At 33.8% G+C, this 25002-nt stretch overlaps 1 protein-coding gene across 1 annotated transcript in view; it reads right to left on the minus strand.

Annotated features, from left to right (window-relative positions):
• The window catches only part of LOC120885213 (ankyrin repeat domain-containing protein 26-like), a 44910-nt gene that overhangs the window by 10465 nt on the left and 9443 nt on the right, over positions 1 to 25002 (minus strand). The window contains exons 3-9 of the mRNA XM_078041974.1: positions 21838 to 21908; positions 15199 to 15292; positions 13017 to 13109; positions 11072 to 11157; positions 6018 to 6181; positions 3418 to 3451; positions 2892 to 3033 (exon numbers count right to left, since the gene is read on the minus strand). Coding sequence (XP_077898100.1) covers positions 2892 to 3033; positions 3418 to 3451; positions 6018 to 6181; positions 11072 to 11157; positions 13017 to 13086 — 496 coding nt within the window. The 5' untranslated portion in view covers positions 13087 to 13109; positions 15199 to 15292; positions 21838 to 21908. The remainder of the gene's footprint in view (positions 1 to 2891; positions 3034 to 3417; positions 3452 to 6017; positions 6182 to 11071; positions 11158 to 13016; positions 13110 to 15198; positions 15293 to 21837; positions 21909 to 25002) is intronic.

Here is a 25002-nt window from a genome sequence, read left to right on the forward strand (position 1 = left end):
TTTAATTTAGACACACATTGGTTAAAAATATAAAGATAGACCACACTGACACTTGATAAAAGAAGGCTTCATGGGAATGGCTACATAAAGGCCTGATGAGATTTCATATTACAAAACACTACCAGCAATAAACATGGTAATTGCACAGTGATAAAAGATTCAATTGATGGAAAAGATGATATATCTATATGATCACAAATGTTTTTGTGTACCATATAGATACAAAATTCTTGAGGCAAAAAATTGATAGAGCTCCAAACAGTAATAAGCAAATTTACAATTATCATTTGAGGGGCCCAACTCCTCACTCAATAAGTGGTAGAAAAAGTAGGCAGAAAGTCAGCAAGAATGTAGAAAAGCTTAACACCACCATTCTCTACCAAAATGGAACAGATGCTAAGATAAGAAAATAAATTGTAATTTAAGATGTCATAATAATTTAACCATGCACAATATGTTCCCTGATTATGAAGTCATGATCAGAAATCAACAACAACATATTTCTGGCAAATGACAAAGTTATTCTTTTTTTGGCTGACTAATATTCCATTGAGTGTGTGTCTATTTACTTCATATGTATAGGTATATGCATACATATATCCCATTTTTTATTCATTCATCTGTTGAAGGGCATGTAGGTTGGTTTCTTAATAGATATTCCCTAGAAAGGATTTTGCATGATTCTAAAAGAGATAAGAGATATGAGATATGAGATCTCAATCACTCTGCTCTTATTATTAATAGTGTAGCCCATCAATATGTCCCCCTACTATATCAGCTTAAAATCAAATGGATTACAAAAGAAATTAAAATGCTATGACACAAATGACAAAATCTGTTATTTGCATAAATACATAAGTTACAGTTCATCAAAATTTAAAACTGAAGCTCTTAAAAATAACTGTTAAGGGGAGAAAATATCAAGACACAAAGTGGTGAAAATTTCTTGCAAAAAAAAAATAGCTGATAAGGAATAGTATCCTGAGGAGAGAGTGGAATGAATCTGACATAACTTTCCTATCTAAATAAAGATTGGAAGCCTGATTAGAATAAAATATATTCCATGCTTGTATGAATATATCAAAATGGATCCTACTGGAATGAATAATTTAAAAGAACAAACAAAATAACAGAGAATTAAAAGGATAAGTGACCAAAAATGTCATCCAAATTAATAATAAGCACATGGAACATCCTCAACATTACTGGTCATTAGTGTAAGGCATATTGAAACCGTTCTGATGTGTGCATGTGTGCAGACCACCCTCTTAGAAAGGTTATAATTATTAAAAATTGACCATACGACTTGATATTGAAGATAGGAAAGAATGGGACCTTTCATACCATGGGCATTGAAAAATATGGAAATATGTTGGAAAGCTGTTTGAGATTTCTTAATTCGGGAATATATAGCGGCATGAGGAGTATTTTGTGATTAATGGGTTTCTTAACTGTTTCTTTTAAAATTTGTTCTTTATCAATATACATGACACTAGAATGTATTTTTGGAAATTAACATACATAGAGTATAATTCATTTTATTTAGGATCCTATTCTTGTGGTGGTACATGCTGCAGAGTTACCCTGGTCATTTATTCAAATACGAGGCTAGGAAAGTTATGTCTGATAATTCTATTGTCCTTCCCCCCATCCTTCCCTCCCTCATTTCCCTTTATCTAGTGATGGATTCCTCCCCACCCTCCTTGTTTTGGGTTAGCATATATCAGAAAGAACTTTTGGCCTTTCATTTTGGGGAATGGGCTTATTTCAATTAGCATAATATTCTCCAGATCTATCCATTTACCAGCATATATACAGACTCCATTCTGTATATATTTTGTATATATACCACATTTTATTTATCCATTCATCTGTTGAAGGACAATTAGATTGTTTCCATAGCTTGCCTATTGTGCGAATTGAGCTGCTACAAACATAGATTTTGCTATGTCACTACAGTAGGTTGATTTTAAGGAGTGGGATAACTGGAACAAATGGTGGTTCCATTCTAAGTTTTCTGAGGAATCTCCATGATGATTTCCAGAGTGGTTATACAAATTTGCAGTCCCACCAGCGAGTATGAGGGTACCCTTTTCTCCACATCCTCAACCAATATTTATTGTTGCTTGTATTCTTGATTGTTGCCATTCTAACTGGAGTGAGATGAAGTCTCTAGTACAGTTTTAATTTGCATGTTCTCTAATTGCTAGAAATGTTGAACATCTTGATTATGGTATTTAAATGTGTGTAACTTGTATGTTAAAACTTGTCAAATTGCATAATTTACATATGTGCAGTTTATCATATTTTCAATAATATCTCACACTGAAACTTTTAAAACAAAAAGCTGTACTCTAAGGACACACATCTAAGACAGTGGTTGGGGCACATCAATGCAGGATAAGCAAGAGGACTGAAATCTTTTTCATCTTATAGCAAAAATATGTGAGAGCTAGGTTTTAAGGGTAGGCTTAACATGATCATATCTGAATTTTTAAAAATGTATAATTATGGTTGCAGGCTAGGGCATGGTTTTAGGAGGTGGGGTAGCAGGAAAAACAGGTGTAAGGTTACTGCAGACTTCAGATAGAGACAATGATCATGATCAAGGCACAAGAGAGCAACATAGCCAACAAAAGGAGCCAGGGTGCCATTCACGAAGAAAAGTGCAGTGGGAATTATCCTAGCTCTTTGGCTCAGAGTGAAACCCAGTTTTCCATCTATTTTAATATAACGTATATTTCTGATAGGAACAGCTATAAAACATCACCTCTCCCTGGTGCACTGCTAAGCAATGTTATTGTATTATTATTATAACATAATAATATTTCTTTTTATGCATCTATTATTATAATATACATAAAGGCCTAATTTTTATGCAAAGGCCCTACCTTTACATGATGTTTTATGTTGTTCAATCAACTGTAAAATTTTCTTATCATTAGGGTAAGCCAACTCACAGTCCTCTGAGTCTGTTTGACATGACTTACTTAAGTTATCAAAGTTTTCCATGGCATTGGCCGTTGTTTTGACCTGTAAAAAAAAAAAATATGATTTCTAAATGTCCCTCAAATATTTATACCATGTACTAAATTCATAGAAGGAACATCTGGTCTGTTATTTTATATGCAAGAAACAGATATTTGTTAAATAACAGCTAGTTTCTGTCAAAAGGATGTCTTTATCAATGGTGACTATTTCTTAATCACTTTCCCAAAGTAGAAGCCTTTACCTACTGGCTTTGAACTCTCAATCCTCCTGCTTCTGCCTCCCCAGCCGCTGGGATTACAGGCTTGCACTACCATTCCTGGTTCATGTTACATTTTACAATACAATATAAATTTTAAAATTATATCACTTAGCCTTTCACAGTGTGTTTTTGAATAAAATACTACCTTTTATTATTTTTAACAATACCTTTCTCTTTGAGTTAGATGCTTTCTCTCTGGCCCTAATAAAAGAAAAGACACACACATAAAATCCTTTTAGGTAAATATTAATATGTTAATAAGAATGTATAATATATTTTTATGTAAAATCTTTACATTTGTTATTATTTCTCCTATTCATAAATTTTACAGGCTATTTAAAGTACAATCATTTTCTGCAATCATAAACAGAAAGAGGAACGTTAAGGGACAAAGAATAATACTACATAAAGAATATTAGGAAAATAAAATTTAGATCACACAGCCAAAGAAAAAGTATCATGTTACTTGAATTCTTTAATAGAAATAAATACAGCAGATTCTGCTATTATAATCAAAATAAAAGACAAATTTTTACCAAGGACTCAAACCTCATAGTAAAATATGGCCTAAATCCTTATATAAGGGAAAGTCTTTTTGTATAATGATATGAGTTAATTTTTCAAAACCTACAATGCAATTACTGTGCATTTTTCTAACACTCTACATGGGTTCAACTTGTTATCATCTTCATAATTCCATAAGGCAGATACCATATAATGTATTATATAGAGGAAGAAACTAGGCAAAGAAAGGCCAAGTAACTTGCTTAAAGGCATAGAAATGGTCAGCAGCAAACCCCAAATATAGATTCCAGGTTCTAAACGTGTGTATCACAATATACTATGAAAAGTAATAATTCTCTTCTGGTGTTTTTAAGACACAGAATAGCAGATCAATCTACATTATTATTCCATATCTGATGATAATTATAAATAATAATTTTTGAATTGTGCCAATATGTTTTAAAACATAGTTTAAAAGCTAGTTTAGTTTTGGTAAACTAAAAATTTTTTTTCTAAAGAAATTTATCAACAGGTATGATAATCCAACAGTGTATTCATGCATTTCACAAATACTTCCTGAGCACAAAATCCATTTTCAATGCCACTGTTGGTATGGGGAAGCAAGGTTTGTATACTTTAAAATACCAAAGCAATATTTAGTAGTAGGTTGTGGATAGTTCACTTTTCTGTTGTGCACCAACAAACTTTCCATTTTCCTGAGAATCTAAACACCTATCAAGTTGATAACCTGATATTTTAGAATACCATACAAAATCATATCTATACATGATGGTACTCTCAAGAATTAGAACAAAATTTGTTTAAGAGGTGTCATGCAACTGTCATAAGTGTACTTTAATGTGAAATTGACAGTATGCTATAGAACCAACCTCATTTTTTAAATGATTGCTTACTACATTAGTTTATAGATATGAAAATTTAACTGTTTCTTTATTGATAGGAATTTAGATTCTCACTTAATGATATAACAGTGCTATAATAAATACCCTTAAATAAATAAATATGTGTGTGTGTGTGTGTGTGTGTATATACACACACACATATTTATATATATATATAATATATATTACATATATATTATATATATATATAAACACATATATTGTATTTAATGTTCCTGTTATGCATATGAGAAATATTCATATATATTATATGCATTATGTATATCATATAATATTTGTCCTTAATATATGTGGGCAGGCATGCATTTACAAGTATATTTTCCATTCCAAGAAGGATCCAGGAATAGAAGTGAGGCTGTTAGGTTTGACGAATAATATTCTAAATCTTTGGTACATGCCTCTAAATTACCCTTCCAAAAGTGCTGATAAATTTAATTTATAAACACTGTATGAGAATGTTCTCTTCATCACAGTTCCCTATCTTAGTTATTACATTTTAAATAAAATTCATCAATACATTCATAATAAAATGGTATCTCATTGTTTACTTTCATTTTTTTCTGGAAACATTGCAAGGTTGAATATCCCCAGATAAAGCTTAATGTTTTTTTTTATTGTTATTTATATTCTTTTTTTTCCATTTTTTTTATTGTTCAAAACATTACAGAGCTCATGATATATTATCTTTCATACAATTGACTCAATTGGGTTTTGAACTCCCCAAATACATAATGCAGACTCACTTCTGTTACATACTCACATTTTTACATAATGGCATATTAGTGACTGTTGTATTTTGCTACCTTTCCTATCCCCTACTATCCCCCCTCCCCTCCCCTTCCCTCCCATCTTCCCTCTCTACCTCCTCTGCTGTTGTTCAATTCTCTCCCCCTTTTTTCCTCCTCCCCTTTGCCCCTCATAACCTCTTATAATAGATTAGTGGATAAAAAAATTGTGGCAGCTATACACAATGGAGTATTATGCAGCACTAAGAAATGACAAAATCATAGAATTTGCAGGGAAATGGATGGCATCAGAGCAGATTATGCTAAGTGAAGCTAGCCAAGCCCTAAAAAACAAATGTCAAATGTCTTCTTTGATATAAAGAGAGCCACTAAAAATAGAACAGGAAGGAAGAGAATGAGGAAAAGACTAACAGTAAACTAAGACGAATGGGGGGAGAGAAAGGGAGAGAGAAGGGAAAACATATGGAAATGGTAGGAGACCTTCAGTGATACACAAAAGCTTAATGTTTCTCAATCGTGAATGTTAGACCAAATTAGAATGAGATTTAGAGGAGAATAACAATTATCTACTGTGGAGTACTGCCACATGCTTACCCATCATATTCTTGACTCTTTGTAAGAGAAAAAGGCTTATGATAATTTTTTATGCTCTTTCTCTGTTCCATGGGTTCATCATTATAATCAGTATCTTCAATACCTTCACATAAGTTTTGTGATTCTTTTGTTTCAATTGGGTGCTTCATCTTTTTTTCCTCTACCTTTAATGAATGATAAGGATGATCATGTTACTTTCTAATAAAAAAAGGTTTCTTTTTTTCTGCTTTTATCCTTGATTTTACCTCCTGATTTAGTTTAATTGTCATTATTTCAGCCCATAAAATATTTTGAGCTTCCTTTAATTTTATAAAATATCATTGAAAATTTTTGCCAATTCTTCTTCATTTTTGTTTGAGTGGAAATAACAAGAGTTTTCCAAAATTTCAAATAGAACAATTTTTCATTCCATGCTTTTATTTTGAGCCATTTTTGCTATCTAGCATTTACACTCCCTGTAGCTCTGGCAGACATAAAAAGAAAAATATAGGAAAGGAGTCCTCTTCTGTCTTTCCTACCTGGATTGTACATTAAACACCCAAATTCAGGGACTGTGTCATTGTTGAGCCTCAGTAAAGAGGAAGATTTCCCCCTTTCTGCATTAAGCTAGTCTCCAACCTCCCCCACCTTGCCTTGTGAAATTCTTTTGTCATTTGGATACAGGGAGAGCAAAACAGTGAAGGTGCTCATTGCAACATTTGAACTAAAATTTGCTGCAACACAAGGAGCAGGACAAAATTGCTACTTTGTAACTATGGAATGCTGGAAAATGAGATGCTTCCCAGACCGGTTATCTGCATTAGCCCCATTATCTACTTGGGAGTAAAACCAAGAAAGTTTTAATGACTCCCAATTGGCACTACCTAGCATTTTGGTAGCATGGAAAGTTACCACAATTTCACAATTCTGCATCAGATAAATTATCCAGAAAAAGTAAACCAATTATTTCTTGGGAGATGGGAAGCTTCCTAGTTCATATGCTACTACATTTATTTTTAAAATGATATGTCTAGATTTTGTCTATATTTAAAACTTAGAACTTCAGACATCCATGTTCTACATTGAAATCAAGTACAAAATTTGGGGCTGAGATTTAATGCTTCTTTATGTGATAAGATCAAACATACCAAGATTAACAAATTTTTCAAAACAACCTAAAGTAAAGGGCTGACTGAAACAGAAACACTTAACAGAAGTGACTTTAAAAGAAGTATATATACTTGTAAAAGATATTTAAAGTGCTCATATTAGAATTATGTTTCAATGGTTTGGTAAAACAGATAAAAGCACAATAAACAGATTAGTTTGTCTGAAAACATATCTCAGAACTAGGCACAAGGATATATTCCATCTCAGCCATAACTTTCCCTTACATTTCCTTTGTGTGTGTGTGTGTGTGTGTGTGTGTGTGTGTTTGTGCGTGTGTCTATGTGTAAATAAATATGAATCTTACACAAAGAGGGAGAAAAAAAACACCTCAAGCTTATTACATTCTGTCAGCAACTTCTTTATGCTTATCTTGGTTCAGAAGTTCATATGGTATAGGTCTAAATTACTTTCCCAGTTCACAGGCCACTTGTAAGATTGATTGACTTAAGATGATGAGAAAGAAAGATCATGAGAATATTTTTCTGAAATTTTCTTTATGGAGAGAGAAGAAAGCATAAATTTCTAGACAGAATTTCTTATTTAGATAACACCATTTAATACATGAGCTTTTTCAAAGCAGGAAATCAGAATACAATTGATACTGAGAAAAACCAAGAGTAGCAACAAGAGAATAGCTCTCCCATTTTGAAGGTGAACTTTTTCTTTCTCTAATGTCAAGACCTCTACCTGAGACATGCCTATCTCATTCCTAAACCTTCCCTTGTTTTGCAGTAAGTGTTCACCTAGACATCCTTTTATTATTCTGTCACTAAGTGGTAGAGAGAAACTCACCTTTTCTAATTCAGTTCCCATGCTCTTATAGCTATAGCACTGCATCACATGATGGATTCTGGGACAAAATTTGATTTGATTTTGTTTTCTTACAAGTGTCATTAACAGTATAAATACTGTGCCTTTTTATTTGAGTAATTTGATTCACTTCTTGGGATTAGGTAAGACATGAATCAAGATGGCTTTGACTTACTAGACCCTAAGCATGGGTCCAGCATTTAAATTCCAACTAGGAGTACTTATGTTCATAGTTACTTTTATTTGTAGATCAAATCCTTGGTCTTTTCTCATTGTAACTAAAACAACTTCTAGTTTTTAATTTTCTGTATTATTATGAAAATTCTCCTCCTCAGTGTTAGAAGAATGTTCACTTTCTAGTTTGTTATGTTCAGGCTTTAATTTATTTTCCCTTCCATGCATCTTAGCAAATGACTGGTGAGAATGTTTTAGGGACCCAGAGCATATATGAGAAGGAGAGAATTTTGAAGACTGGGTTCTTTGTGTTTAAGACATTTCTGCATTACTACAGGGATAGACACTCCAGAAGCAACTTTTTCCTCAAATCAAGTACATAACTTCTCAAATTAGAGAGTGTTTTCCTTTAAATTGATTCTTCTCTGGTGTTAACACATTTTAAGAGCCAATATCAATACGCACCAAGCAAGACAGTGTGTGGATGTGAAGGAACTGAGGAGCAAAAGCAGGTGGTCTCCACTGGATGGCAGGGACACACATGGGCCTGTCAAAGTGAGTTGGGGCCCTCCTACCAGCACAGCTGGGCAGCCCCTCCTCACACACCCAGCTCTGACCCTGAGCCACTCTCCTCAGGGTTCAAATACCCTCCCTGAACTCTCCCTACTAAGGTGCTGTTCCTGAGTAACTCTTGACTTTCTCATAACTCTTCTTCCTTCATCTGGGCTACTGGAATTTTTCTGTGGAAATCAAAGAATTCTAAGTCCTTTACAGACTGAAGATGGCAGAGCAGGCAGCTGCCCTCCACCCCTACAAAGTCCAGAAAGGAAGCAGTGAAGTAAGAGCTACCAGACAGAATGAGACTCTAATTTTCTACCTGGCCTATAGGTAGCTACTCTCCTATCAAAGTAGACATCAAGCCAGAATTAATCAGAAAAGACAAACTGGGTTATTTCATACTTATTAAGGGAATCAACCAACAACAAGATGAAACGATTGTCTTTGTGCCCCAAACATTGGTGTACTGATGAACAAAAAGCAAGCCTTTCTCAATATTATAAAGCATCAAATAGAACTCAATACAGTAATACTGGGTGATTTCAACAAACCATGTCAGTATTTGATAGGTCATCCAAACATAAACCAAGAGTAAAAAGTAGAATTAATGAAATGAACTTAACAGACATCTATAGAATATTTCATCTATTGAAGTGAATTCATTTTACCCTCTCAAAGGCACATGAAACTTTCTCTAAAACAGATAATATTTGGGAGCACAAAGAAAGTCTTAGCAAATACAAAAAGAGATAATTCCTTGCATTCTATCAGATAATGATGGAATGAAATTAGGAGTTAAGAACCAATAAAAATTAGAGACCATTGTAACACCTTGAAATGAAGTAATACACTTTTCTATCAGGAATTGGCCAAAGAAGAAATTGGGGAAGAAATTAAATTATTAAAAACAAATGAGAATAGAACAATACCAAGACCTCTGGGACTGTATGAAGGCAGTCTTAGTGGGAAATTTATAGCATTTATACATTAAAATAAAAGAAAAATACCAAACAAAAAATCTAACATTATATTTTAATACCATCAAAAAGAACAATATAATTCCAAAATTAGTAGAAGATAGGTAATAATTAAGATCAGAGCTTAAATTCATGCAATTGAGAATTAAAAAGCAATACAAAGGATAAATGCAACAAAGTTGATTCTTAAAAAAGATGAACAAGAGTGATAAACCCTTAACCAAACTATTCAAAGAGAGAGAAGTCCCATTTACGTTAAAACACTGGAGAAACTTAGGATAAAAGGAACAACCTCAACATTGCAAAGGCCAAAACGAAAATCCAAAGCCAATGTCATACTGAATGGAGAAAAACCTCAGAGCATTTGCTCTGAACATTGGGAAAACTACACACCAAATAAAGAAGAATGCAACTAGATCCATATCTTCACAATGCACACAGTTCAATTCAAAGTGGATCAAAGACCTAGGAATTATACTAGAAATTTTGCACCTGCTAAAAGAAATCATAGGCTCAACACTCCAACAAATTGTTAGAGGCAATAACTTCCTTAACAAGACTCCTAAAGGGCAAGGAATGAAATTAATAATCAATTAATTGGGACAGCATCAAATTACAAAGCTAATGTAAGCAAAAACAAGTAATAAATGGGAAAAATAACTAAACTTAACTTATAATTCTCAAAAAAGAAATGCAAATGGCCAACAAGGATATGAAGAGATGTTCAACAACCCTAGAAATGATCAAGAATACAAACAATAATAAATGTTAGTTTAACTTCAAATTAACACACACACTCTGGAAAACAATATGGAGATTCCTCAAGAGACTAGGAATGCAAAACCCTATGACCGAGCTATCCCACCCCTCAATAATTATCCAAAAGAACTAAAGACAGCATACTATAGTTATATAGCAGCACAATTTACAGCAGCACAATTTTCAGTAGCCAAATACTAACCCCGCCCAGGTGCTTGTTAACAGATGAATGGAAAAAGAAAAAAAATGTGGCACATGTACACAATGGAGTTTTACTCAGTGGTAAGCAATAATGACATGATGGCATTTGCTGGTAAATGGATGGAACTGCAGAATATCATGTTCAATGAAATAAGCCAGACTCAGAGAGTTAAGAATGTTTTTCTATATGCAATATTTTGACAAATTGACCTCTTTTCTAAGGATAAAATTTAGGTATAAGTTGCTACGTTACCAGACATATTTTAAGATTAATCATAAGTTAAAAGACTTTGAAAATCAATATTAAAATATGATCTATTGATTCTGAAAGAATATTCTGAATGGTAATTGCATCTGGCATATACTAATTACTAAGCAAAGAAAACAATATGAGAGCAGGAATTTAAATGTACATGTTTTACATACCAGTAACTGGTTACTTTCAGATCCTTCAAGTGTATTTTGCTCTTCATCTGATGTAATTTCTAAACGTGGTGCTGTTGAAAAATGTACTGGTAACAATCAAAAAAATGTAATACTCTATTAAATTGGAATTAAAGAAGCCAACCATCATCATCATTATCATCATAATAAAAAATTTATGTTTATTTTCCCAATAAATAATTCAAATGAAGCTTAATCTTTATCTGAACATCTACTTCTTTTTATCTTATTTTATTTTGTTGCAGTTCATCTCATTTGGTTTGGTTTTCACTGATATGTATGTGTGCCTATGTGCTACAGGGTTGAACCCAGGGCCTTGTACATGCTTTGCAAGTACTCTACACTGAGTTCCATCCCATGCCTTTTAATTTTATTTTGAGATATTGTCTTTCCACAGTGTGTAGGCTGGCCTCAAACCTTCCATTTTCCTACCTCAGCCTGCTGAGTAGCTGAGATTACAGGTGAGCTCCAAGTCACTAAGCAAATATGGATTTTTCCAGGAAATAATTCTACTTATCCAAAAGAAATCACTTGGACAGGCTCTAGGGGTCACCAGGTTCCATGCATACAATGGTTTCAAAGACTCATCCACAAATGCACCCATTCAATAGAAATGATCAAATACTGAGAGACAAAATATAAAAATACCAAAGAAACATAGATGTTTACACTGTCCTCTGTTTTCTAACTCACATGGCATAAGAGTAACTTATTAACTTTCAACTTTTCATCATTGATACTTTCAAAAATTACTGATACTTTCTATACTTTCATTTGTAAACCCCCTCTTCCTTATTTCTGAAATAGTTTTGTGGACTTTTCTGACAAACTACTTTTCTAAATTTTAGAGTCAGTCTGCTAGGTAAATTCTTCCATTATTATGTATTTTGTACAAAAAACTGGTATTTCTTTCCTTAGGGTAATTGGTTTTTCTTTATTTTTCTACTATACCTTTACCATCTGAAGAAAAAAATTATTTACATGTCAATCCTATTTGAACCTAGACTTGTGGGGACAATTTTTTGTGTCACCTGGTATGAATAAACAGTCTTTATTTCTTTATTGAATTGCTTATTGAATTCCTTATAAATGCTAGGGTGACTAAAAGTGTCTGGGATGGCTTTTCTAGAGATAATACCTGAGCTGAGACTTACAGGGTGAGGGTCGCCAGCCAGAATGCAGGAAAGTGTGAGAGCATGACAGGCAATAGCAGGAGAGGCATTCAAGTATTAAACAGGTTGTGTGCTTGTTTAAAAATATAGGTTACTGGTGAATAGTAACGCCAGAGGAAAGTGTAGATAGGGGAAAGGGCTAAAGACAGAGTTAGGCAAAAGTCATATTACAACAGCATTAGTGGTAACTTTCTGACACTTGCCCATTAATGTTGTTTAAGGAATGGTGCAAGGGCATAACTGCAAGGGAAAGAAGATTACATAAACACATTTCTCTAAATGCTATGCATACAGCGAATATCAGGGGCATTTGGATAAATGAAAGAAGATGAACAAGCCTGAGGGAATAGTGCAAAATTCAGATGATGCATGCCTGAAATGAAGGAATTCTTATAAAAATATTTTGTGTGTCCTTTGTAAAATTCATTTTAATTGAATGAATTCATGTATAAATCTGATTCCCTGGTAAATGAGACTCTGCTCAGTCTATAAAAAGATACCAAATGACATGTGAAATGAATAACATGGACTAAGTTGCTTTTTTTCACTTTGTATTTGTTTACTTTTATACATTTATATTACAGGTGTGGAACATATTCCTCAAACTGTCCTGCAATTTAAGAAGTACAAAGTATGCTAAAAGCCTGATGGAATGAATATACACTTCTCATTAAAGAAAATTTGCTCAATTGATCAGTTTAGCTATTTGCTTTGAGAAAAACTGTTCACTAAAAAATATTCTTGATTTTACATACCCTTACGGGATCCTGATGCATTTACATTTCTTATATAAATGTAAATTTTCAAGCCACTTGATGCACTCATGTAAGAAGATGTAGGAACTTCACCTAAGAAATTATGTATAGTAATCTTACAATTTTAGAATATGATAATCAAAAAGAAAGCAGTAAATACAGTCACAGAATTAGATATCAATACCCGTTATATTTCAAAATCAGCATGATTGATATTCAAAGTAATAATTTTGGTATTCAAGGAATAAGCTCTCTAATTTATTTTGTTTCCAGCATTTCTCTGGTGTGGTGTATCTTCTCAGTCTTTAAAAGATTTTAGTAAAATAACTATCTCATTAAAAATTAGGTTATAGGGCTGGGGTTGTAGCTCAGTGGTAGAGTAGTTGCCTAGCACATGTGAGCCACTGAATTTGATCCTTAGCATCTAATAATAAGGAAAGAAAGAAAGAAAGAAAGAAAGAAAGAAAGAAAGAAAGAAAGAAAGAAAGAAAGAAAGAAAGAAAGAAAGAAAGAAAGAAAGGAAGGTAGGTAGGTATATTTTGTCAATCACAACTAAAAGTTATAAGAAAAAAGTAGGTTATATTACCAGGGATGGGATGTAGCTCAGTAACAGTGTTCATTCCTATCAAGACCAATGGCAGGGGTTCCATCCCAAGCCCCAATAAAAAAGGAAGTAAAAAATACTAGGGGAACAATTAGCTATCATTTCAAAAACAGTCAATGCTCATATGAGTAGCTAATATCAATGAAATATATATCCCTATTACTCCAATCCCAACAATTCCTACTGCTTCCAATAATCTCTGTAGCAGCCATAACCTAATATTTGGATTAAAAGGGAAGAAATATACTGAAGCCATATGAATTAAATTTTATCAAATTTCCTCATCATTAAGTTCCAAGTTAATTAGCTTAATTTTTTTCTTTCCTTCCTTATTTATGCTGCCATTCTGCTTTTTAAAAAATAATATCTAGACTGGTTGTTTTGATACTTTCCATTTTACATTCTTTGTATGGATTATTCCCATTACTTTCTTCCTCCCTGTTCATTTAGCAATAGCATCTGAGGCTTATAACTTCTACTACTGCATCTTTTCCCCCTTCCTCTTGACAAGGAACATGCATAGATATAAAAGCAAGCTTTTCTTCTGCCTTGGTCTTACTGTATCTTAAAATATTATTCCAAGGCCCTTCTTCCAGATTTCTTTACAGGTACACTGGGGCTAATTAGAATGAGATCTGGAAACCAGAACTACTGCAATCACCTTACAATGTATTCAAAATGTAGAACCACCATCCTAATTATTCACAATGTGCAATTTTAACATGTCACCCCCCCACACACACACACAGATGATTCATTAAAGATTGAGAATCTCTGGTCTTTACTGAATCTGCCTTCACTTCCTCTAACTTCTCTTTTGTTTTGGGAATCTAGCCTCATGTTCCTCCCTATCACATCCCCCAAGTTGAAACTGTATAAGAAGTCACAAACTGTCTAATGAACATTTTATCAGGTTGTGATTTTCTTGTCTTTCCATAAATAATCTTACAATTTCTTTTCCATTATCTAGTACTGGACTATATGATCCTGTCCTAGGAAATAGCAACACTTTAAAATGACACCTAACTATAGATGCAAACAGCTGTTATATGTGGTAAATTAAACAGCTTTGTGTGTTCAGGTATTTCAATCCCTAATGCTTTTCCAACAGTGAGGGAGATGGGAGGAATGGGAAAATTTTATTCTACTTCTTGGACAAGTTTTGGTTCTAGAAGCTCACAAATTCTTCCCACATTTAATATGCTGCTCATGTTCTTTCTAAAGTAGTAATGAATTCAATTGTATCAGCCTGCTCATTTTTCCTTCATTTATTCCCTCTATCTTCTGCCTTTCTTAGTCTCCATTTCCTCTTCTTTCTTTTTCTTATTTACCAACTTTCCTCTGGGATTAGCATGTCTGGCAAAGGAACTAATAATTAATTTCCTTTAGTGACATTCCCAACTTAACCTGTAATTGAAAAGTAATAAGTTATACCACTTAGTATCATTTCACTTCTCTTCTTCCTTACTATTTAATAATCACTTTTGTCAGTTATTAAAACATGCCAGTGCTCATGTCTTAAGCAAACATTTAGTTCAAAGAACTTGGAACTAAATTGTTATACTGCATAGTTCTTACCTTTTATATGACCACTTACTGTACGCTTTTCTCTTTGACCTGAAGGCGCAGATAGATGTCCAACACAGCTCAGTGAAGGACTCTCACAAATTTTCTGGTGGAATGAATGTCAATATTGAGTTGCATAAAGATTTCCTATTCACACACTAAGAAGACATCTAAATTACCATTTTGGAAATCAACGAAAATTAAAAACAACTATTTATTGAAAACCAAATCTTTTCAAGATGAAGCCTAACTTTTGTCTTCATATGGCTACTGGCTCTGAACACTGAGCATGGAAGGAAACACAGAAAACATATTCAGAGAAAATAGAAACCAGTGTCATGTTTCAACAAAGAACCAACTTCAGTATGCCTAACGACTATACATTCCCTGCCAGTAACATTAAAAACTACATAGTTTACCATAATTGTATAGATACACTTTTTATATAAGCATTCAACATTTAAAATACTACAATGACAGACTATTTTAGTGCTAAAATAAGATAACTGACAAGACTTCAGAGGATGTCATGTGGGACTAAAATCAGAATGTTACAGCTGCTTCACTTAGGTTAAAAAAGGCTTAGGAAAATTTAAATATTTTTTGCAAAATATTTATTGCAATGAAAGTAGTTGAGGCCTGGGGTCATGGCTTAGTGGTGGAGTGCTTGCCTAGCATGTGTGAGGCACTGGGTTCCATTGTCAGCACCACAGAAAAATAAATAAAGGTTCATCAAGAATTTAAAAAAAAAAACATTTTTTTTTTAAATCAGAAAGTAGTCAAAGAGAGAGATAAACTACTGAGAAGAATTTTTGTTTACTTAGATAATAGTACTTATCTTTTAGGTACAGTGGGTACATTTTTTTCATTTAAGAAAGAACATCAGGGCTGGGGCTGTTTGTAGCGCAACGGTGGAGCATTTACCTACCACAGGTGAGGCACTGGGTTTGATCCTCAGCACCACATTAAAAAAAATAAATAACATAAAGGCATGTTGTCCAACTACAACTAAAAAAAAAATTAAAAAAGAAATAACATTAAAAATATATGCTCATGTAGAAAACAGGCAGTGTAGAAACATTCAGTACCTCCTGAAAGCTATCTCAGTGGAATTTAACCAACACTTGTGTAAATGCACAAGGACATGGATGGGCATCTGTGGGTAAGCACTGGGTCACAACTTTAGAATAATAACAGAACTCATAAAAAGAAAATATCCCAGGAGTGCATAGGACAGAGTGATGTTAGAAAGGGGAAACTCCTAAATGTGAGAAACCCATCAATCTCAACAAAATTTAATGTACTATAGGCCAAATGAACAGTCAAGGCAAAGGCTGACTTGGATTCTGCACAAGCTGGCACTAGAAATTTGGGGCGCTTCAGGTTCTTCCTGACAGATTCTAATGCTTGGACAGGGAAACATCTTCACTAGGGCTCCTTTGTCTACACCTTCTAAATAGTAGATCAGAAACCCCTCTAATTATTAATAATTATAGTTCCAAGATTAAACTAATACACTAATTCACTGGATGAGCAGAGACCCACCTCAAGATCATGTCAGATCATGCCCCATAGAGAAATTGAGACCCAGATCTATTGAGAACTCTGGGCAGCTGGAGAAGCAGTCAAGTGGTTTTCATAAGGGACAAAAACCCAGGGCACTTTCACTTAAATGCTGTTCAAGCTCTGTGAGTATCAAGTTTGTATCTACTACAAACCCTGGGCTTGGATGTGAGAGTCTTCTGTGTGCAAAATCTGCCACCTCAGGGATCCCTAGTGTTGATTCACCTGATCTGTCTTGCTAGGCTGTGTCATATTTTCTTCCTAAGTGCTCATTCTGTGTCCTTCCTAAGGGTGCCAATTTGATCTAAGAGCAACCTTAAACATTTGTAGGAAAACCATTCTTCCAACATAGATAGCTTGCTCCCCTGCTAGAATGTCCAAACAAGCTCTCCAAAAATGTTGGTGAGTGCAATCCCCAATAGAGACCAGATCTACCAGATGTGGACACTCCACCATATTCTGAGACATTAGGAGACGTGTGACCACCTCCACCAAGAAAGGGGGTCTAGTCACCTCCCTACAGATTAAGAGAGACCTTTCAGGGGTAGTCACAATGGGAAAAGGTTCATGGCTGACACTTTGTGCAGGGGAAAAATCTTCCAACACACAGTGGTCATCTCTCTTAACTGGGTTGGTGGGCTCCCACTCTGAAAATTAATTTGAGCCAAGAAAAGAGAGTGTTGTACAGAAATGTTGAAAACTCTGGTTGGTAGAAAATACAATCCATTTGATGGCCAGTCTGTAGATTGGAGGTCAAGGAAATCAATGCCCATTTCTAATATGTGGTTTGAACTTCATTGCAGGGATAAAAGTAACTGTATATTGGATCCTGAGGGAGAAGGGTCCAGGAACAGTGAGGCAGAATCTGGAAGACTAATGGTCTGTAGTACTGAATGGTCCACAGCCTCCTTAGGCAAAACGTTTGAGCACCCAGCTCCTACAAGAGCAATGCCTCCAACTGAGGTATAAATAAATACATAAAAAATAGCAATTTTTAAAAAGGAAGGTGAAATTACTATTGTGACTGGCAATTTTTCCTTAGTAAGCCCTATAGGGAAAGGAAGAGAGGAGCTCAGCCTACACTGATTTACTACCAGGGTTAACCTATTCAGTCTGGTGATAGAAAGGAACATATTGACATGCAATCACTCCCATGAAATCTCCTTCCAATGGTGGATTATAAAATTACAAGACTCAGAAAAATGTTTACATCAGTAAGGAGCAATGTTAAACTTTTAGTTTTTGATCTTGCTTTCTGTAACATTTTGATTCAGTTTCCACACATTATGTGTCATATTTCTGTTTAGTTAATACTTGCATTATCTCTTTGGTATTTGTAGCTTTGTACTCATTCTCAAATGTACTCCTATCCTTTCTCTTCTTTATTTCCTTTTCTCCTCAGTTTTTTTTTGAAATTTTTATTTGCTCTTTAGTTATACATTACAGTAGAATCTATTTTGATATACTGATATAAGCATGAAATATATCTTATTATAATTAGGATCCCAGTCTTGTGGATGTACATGATAGTGAGATTCATTGTAGTGTATTCATATGTACATAGGAAAACTATGTCATATTAATTCCACTGTCTTTCCTATTTCTACCCGCCTTCCTTCCCTTCATTCCCCATTTCTAATCCATTGAACTTCTATTCTTGCTTTTCACATATCAGAGAGAACATTCAACCTTTGGTTTTTGGGCATTGGCTTATTTCACTTAACAAGACAGTCTCCAGATCTATTCCTTTACCAGCAAATATCATAAAGTCATATATATATATATAATATATATATATGTTATATAAATACATATATATGGATATATCTCACAATTTTTTTATCCATTCATCAATTGATTAGCATCTAGGTTGGTTCCATAGCTTAGCTATTGTGCATTGTACTGGTACAAGCAATGATGTGGTTGCATCAATGTAGTAGGCTGACATTAAGTCTTTGGATATATAACAAGAAGTGAGATAACTGGGTCAAATGGTGGCTCAATTGCTACTTCATGAGGAATCTCTGTACTGTGTTCCAGAGTGGTTGCATTATTTTGAAGTGTAGCCAACAATGTGCAAATGTTCCCTTTTACCCACATACTTGCCAACATTCATTGTTACTTATAGTCATGACAGTTGCCATTCTGATTGGAGATATAATCTCAGCATAGTTTTATTTTGCATTTCTGTAATTTCTAGAGATGTTGAACATTTTTTCATATATTTTTTGACCTTTATATTTCTTCTTTTGATAATGTCTGTTTAGTTCTTTTGCCCACTTATTGATGGGGTTATTCATTCTTTTGGTGTTGAGATTTTTTAATTCTTCATACATCCAGGAAATTAACGCCTTGTCTGAGGTGTGGTTGACAAAGTTTTCTCCCATTCTTCAGGCTCTCATCACATTCTTGATTGTTTCCTCTGCTGTGAAGAAGTTTTTAGTTTGATAGCATTCCCTTTATTGATTCTTGTTTTTAATTCTTGTGCTTTAGGAATCTTGTTGAGGAATCGGTTCCTAAGCAGACTTTTTCTTCTAGATTATGAAGAGTGTCTGGTCTAATTCCTAGGTTTCTGATACATCTTGAATTGGCTTTTGTGCAGTGTGAGAGATAAGAGTTTCATTTTATTTTTCTACTTGTGCATTTTCAGTTTTCCCAGTGCCATTGGTTGAAGCAGTTTTTTTTTTTTTTCAGTGTATATTTTCTTTCTTTGGCGCCTTTGTCGAGTGTGAAATTACTATATTTGTGTGTTTATCTCTGTGCCTTCTATTCTATTCCTTTGATCATCATGCCTGTTTTGATGCCAATATCATGCTCTTTTTATTACTGTAGCTCTGTAATATAATTTAATGTCTGTATTATGATGCTTCCTAATTCACTTTTCTTGTTCAGGTTTGCTTTAGCTATTCTGGGCCTCTTATTTCTCCTAACAAATTTCATGTCTGCTTCTTCTATTTCTATAAATAATGATATTGTATTTTAATAGGAATTGCACTAAATTTGTATAATGCTTTTGGTAGTATGTCCATTTTGATAATATTAATTGTGCCTATTCAAGGACATGTGAGATTTTTCCGTCTTCTAAGGTCTTCTTCAATGTCTTTCTTTAGTGTTCTCTAGTTTTTATTATGGAGGTCTTTCATCTCCTTTGTTAGATTGATTCCCATGTATTTTTGAGGCTTATATGAATGACATAGTTTCCTTAATTTCTCTATCAGCTGATTCATCATTGAAATATAGGAATGCATTTGATTTCTGGTTGTTAATTTTGTAACCTGCTACTTTGCTGAATTCATTTTTGAACTCTAGAAATTTTCTAGTGGTGATTTTGGGTCTTCTAAATACAGGATCATGTCATGTCATAGGCAATCATAAATACTTCTAGCTCTTCTTTTGTATCCCTTTGATTTTGTATCCCTTTTCTTTCTTTTTCCTAATCGCTCTGGCCAGTTTTTCTAGAAATATGTTGAATAGAAACAGTGAAAGGGCAGCCCTGTCTTGTTCCAGTTTTTAAAGGGAATGCTGTCTTCATTTAAAATGACATTGGCCTTGGTTTTGTCATATATATAACTCATACAATTCTGAGGGATGCTCCTCATTTACCTAACTTTTCTAGTATTTTTAAAACTGAGTGAATGCTGTGCTTTATTGAGTACTTTCTTTGCATTTATTGTGATACTCATGTGAGTCTACTTATGTGATAAATACATTTATTGACTTCCAATGTTAAAAAAGCCTTTCATGCCTTGCATAAAATCCTCTGGATCATTGTGCACTGTCTTTTTAAAGTATTTTTGTATGTGATTTTCCAGTATTTATTATGAATTTCAGTGTCTATGTTCACCAAGAATATTGGTCCCAAGTTTTCTTTCTTTGATGTGTCTTTATTCAGTTTTGGAATCAGAATGATACTAGACTATCTTCATAGAATGAGTTTGGATAGGTTCCTCATGTGTTCTTATCTGTCCCTGCCCTCCCACACTTTTTTTCTTCTTCTAATTTCTGGCTAATGACTGTTGCACTATTACTAATGATAAATTCTTTAGCCAGTTACTTTTAGATTGTTATTCTTACTTCATTTCATTGTAGATGGTAGATTAAAGAGGTTGTTTTCAATAAAGAATTGTTTTAAGCATATATATGTTTTCATGTTAGGTTGTCAAACTGACTGATGGTTGTTATCTCCTGTGAGAAAGACATTAATGAATATGGAAACTAAATTGAGGATTTTACACTGAGATGTAACCTGTGACCAGGATGTAACTTGTGACCACCCCATGGAAAAAGTGGTTCAGTAAAAGACCTATCTATAACAGTGCAAGAGGAATCTATCTGGATATAAGCACAAACCTCAGCATAGAAAAAAAGGCAACATGAGTGAACAATGCATTGATAAGACACTTCCAAATCTTCATAACTACCAAATCTTCATAACTACCAAACAACTGAATCTGTAGATTTATTTTCTATTGTCCTCTTAAGATGATGGATAAAAGTGTTAATGAGATGTACCAAATGCTACATTGAATGCAAATGGGTGTTTGTACTCTAATAACAAAGATTCCATTCTGGTAGGAATGATGACCTTCATTTTCATTAGTGTTTTTATTATAATCCTTTTATCTGCCTTACCATATGCTCCAAAGTCAAGCAGAATGAACTCTTGAACTATGGCAATTAATCACTGGTTATATTAAAGTAAAAGTTTTGAGTGACTGGGAATGACCACTCTCTTTCACAATGAGTATAATTAAGCTGCCATTAACTTGACATTTGTTCCTAATTTCAATTGTGTATTCATAAGACCCAAATTTTTCCTTTATCATTTACAGATATTATACAAATGGGAGCACATTCAATAATCTTAAAGTGGCCTCACTTCAAAGGATAAATATTTTGCCATTTTACTATGGAAAATAAACACATTTAAGATACATAACCATTTATAATGTTTTAAATTAAAAATTAATCTATGATGCATAGATTTATAAATCAATTCTGAAAGGCAATTGCATTTGAACTACTCTACATTACTAAAGCATAGTAACCACTATGAAACCACCAATTAATATTTATATAATTACACACATGTGGCTGTTTCTTTTCTCGGCCATTAAGCCTTCTCTGATGGATCTCTGATTCTACTTCCACATGTGCTGCTGCTGAAGAAAAGTAAACAATTATTAAACAATATAGAGGGGGCAGAAAAAGCAATAGTCTAATAAAACAATAGTAATATCTTTTTATTTTATCAATTAGTAATTTTAATGGACCATAATCTTTAGTTAAATATGTACTTCCTTTATTCTTATTTTATTATCTTACATCTCATTTGATTTTATGTCTGTGTTTCTGTGTGTGTGTGTGTGTGTGTGTGTGTGTGTGTGTGTGTGTGTATTGCTAGAGATTCAACCCAGGGTCTTGTACATGGTTGGCACCTGCTCTACCATGGAGGTCATTCCACAGGTCTTTTTAGTTTATTTCATGACAGGGTCTGTCTCCAGCACCCTACTGGCCTGAAACCTACCAGCAGTCTGCATCAGCCTCCCAAGTCACTATAAATGTAGTGTGCTCCACAGCACACCTAGGATTATTTCTTTAGGAAATACTTCTATTCATCCCAAAATTCATCAAAACACCTGGTAGGACACTACATGTCACCATCTTTAATGCATACAAACATCTCAAATGTTAATCCACAAATTCATCTACTCAAATGAAAAAAAATCCCCAGAAATTAAATTTGAAAGTGCCATAAAAAATAAAATTCAAGCCATACACTCTTCTATACCTCTTAATAGAGAATATGAATCATCTACTTTTCATCATTAATGGCTTCAAAAATTACTGACAACTTCTCACATCTTTATAAGTTAACTCCCTGTTCCTCATATCTGAGGTGGTATTCCTTTTCTGTCCCTGAGACTCAGTTTGCTCTGTGAAATCCTACCTAATTATGGCTATAATTCCTTATGATGACATTAATGAGGGCTTCTTTCCTTGGGCCTACTTTACCAATTCATCAACTTCCCTACTATTATTTCACCACTAGAGACATCAACGATTTCTTTACAAGTAAATTCTCTTTTACTGCTCAACTGGAAGGAACAATATTTTAGGTCATCTGGTGTAAACTGTCTATTCATTGGACCCTCTAAGTGTTGATTGAGCTCCTGGTAGTGCTAGTATGAATAAAAGGTGCCAGGGATGGTTTTTCTGGAGGACTTCCTGAGCTGAGACTTAAGAGGTGAGGGTAGCCCAGCCAGAGTGCAGGAAAGGGTACAAGCAAGACAGGAAGTAGCAAGAGAGAAGGATGAGTATTAAATGGGGTGTGTGCTTGCCCCAAAATATAGGAATTAGTGAGGAGTAAGGCCAGAGGGAAGGGAAGACAGGAAAGGACTAATGATAGAGAGTTGGGCAAAAGTCATATTATGAAAGCACTAGAGGTAACATTGAAATACTTTCCCATTCATGTCCTTTAGTGGTTCATGAACATAATTTCATGGGAGCTAGATTTTTCTAAATGCTATGTGTATAGTGAATGTCAGGCACATCTGGGTAAATGGAAGGAGATGAACAAGTACAAGGGAATATGCAACATTAAGAAGATGCCTGCCTGAAATGAAGAAATTCCTACAAAAAATATTCAATATAAACAATATTATAAAATAAGTTTTTATTCAATGAATATCGGTATAAATATGATTCCCTGGTAAATGAGACTCTGCTCAATTCTCTACAAAAGTATCAAATGATTTGTGAGGTGAATTACAGGGACTGTGTAAGTTGCTTTTGTTTACTTGGTTGGTTTTCACTTTTATATGTTCCTAGGTCCAGGACATTCATTTAGGTGTTTTGTTAATAATTTCCTGACTCTTGGATCTACCAAGCTCAACAATGAATAAGACAAGGCTAGGGGTGAGGCTCAGTTGTAGGTAATCTTCTTAGCATGCAAAAGGCCCTGATTTCAAACCCCTTCCTTTAAAACGAACAAAAGGAAGTAAGAACACTAAATTCAATGGTTCAAGTAAGTAACTGTAAATTTATAGCTCTTAAGAAATACCCTGGAAATAATTGATTTTCTTCTATAAAAAACAGTACAAGATGATAATGTATAGGAAAGAGAAAAACATGAAATAGGTGTGATTTCATAGTACAAAAACCCAATCAAGTGAAGGAATAAGGGCACTGACTTAATAGATACATAAAGTTGAACTAATGTTCAATGATACTATCTGCATAGACTTGGTGTCAAGTTAGTACTAAAACTGATTTTTAAAGAGAGTTGTTCTCTCAGTTTTAAAAACTTGTCTCTAACTCATGGAATCAAGGACAACTTTTGTTTTACCCCAAGAATAAGAGATTGTAATGTGCACCAATGTCCAGCAATTCAGTGAGAATTTTTCTAACATATTACAGTCTAAAAACATCAAATTCTGAATCCCTAAAAATTTCTGGGAATTCAAGTGGTGTAAAGATAAGTGTAGGAACATTCAAGATTAAGATCATTTTTTTTGTAATTGTATATATCTTTTTTTTTCAAACAAGGATACTAAACATTGGCATTTGGAAAGTTTTCTCAAATATTCCCACCAAACATGGAAAAAAAAAAGAAATAAAAATCGAAAGTCTTGGATGAGCAGGATTAATATTAGCAAAATGACCAAACTACCAAAAGCACTTTATAAATTTAATGCAATTCCAATTTAAACCAATGATATTCCTCATAGAAATAGAAAAAGCAACCATGAAATTTATTTGGAAAAATAAGAGACACAGAATAGCCAAAGCAAACCTTAGGAAGAAGAGTGAAGAAGGTGGCATCACTGTACCAGAACTTAAACTATACTACAGAGCTATAGTAATGAAAACAACATGGTATTGGCACCAAAATAGATACCTACATCAATGGAACAGAATAGAGGACACAGTCACAAATCTACATAAATAGAGTTATCTCTTACTAGACAAAGGCACCAATAACATGCATTGTAGAAAAGTGATGCTAGGAAAACTAAAAATCCATATGCAGCAAAATGAAATTAAAACTCTATTTTTCACCCTGCACAAAACTCAGCTCAAAGTGGATCAAGGAACTAGGAATTAGACCAGACTCTGCACCTAATAGAGGAAAAAGCAGGCTCAAATCTTCATTATGTCAGCTTAGGATATGATTCCTAAAGTGCAAGAAATAAAATCAAGAATCAATAAATGGAAAGTATTCAAACTAAAATACTGCTTCTCAGCAAAAGA

Source organism: Ictidomys tridecemlineatus, chromosome 1 (genome assembly GCF_052094955.1).
Source record: "Ictidomys tridecemlineatus isolate mIctTri1 chromosome 1, mIctTri1.hap1, whole genome shotgun sequence".
NCBI classification, from domain to species: domain Eukaryota; kingdom Metazoa; phylum Chordata; class Mammalia; order Rodentia; family Sciuridae; genus Ictidomys; species Ictidomys tridecemlineatus.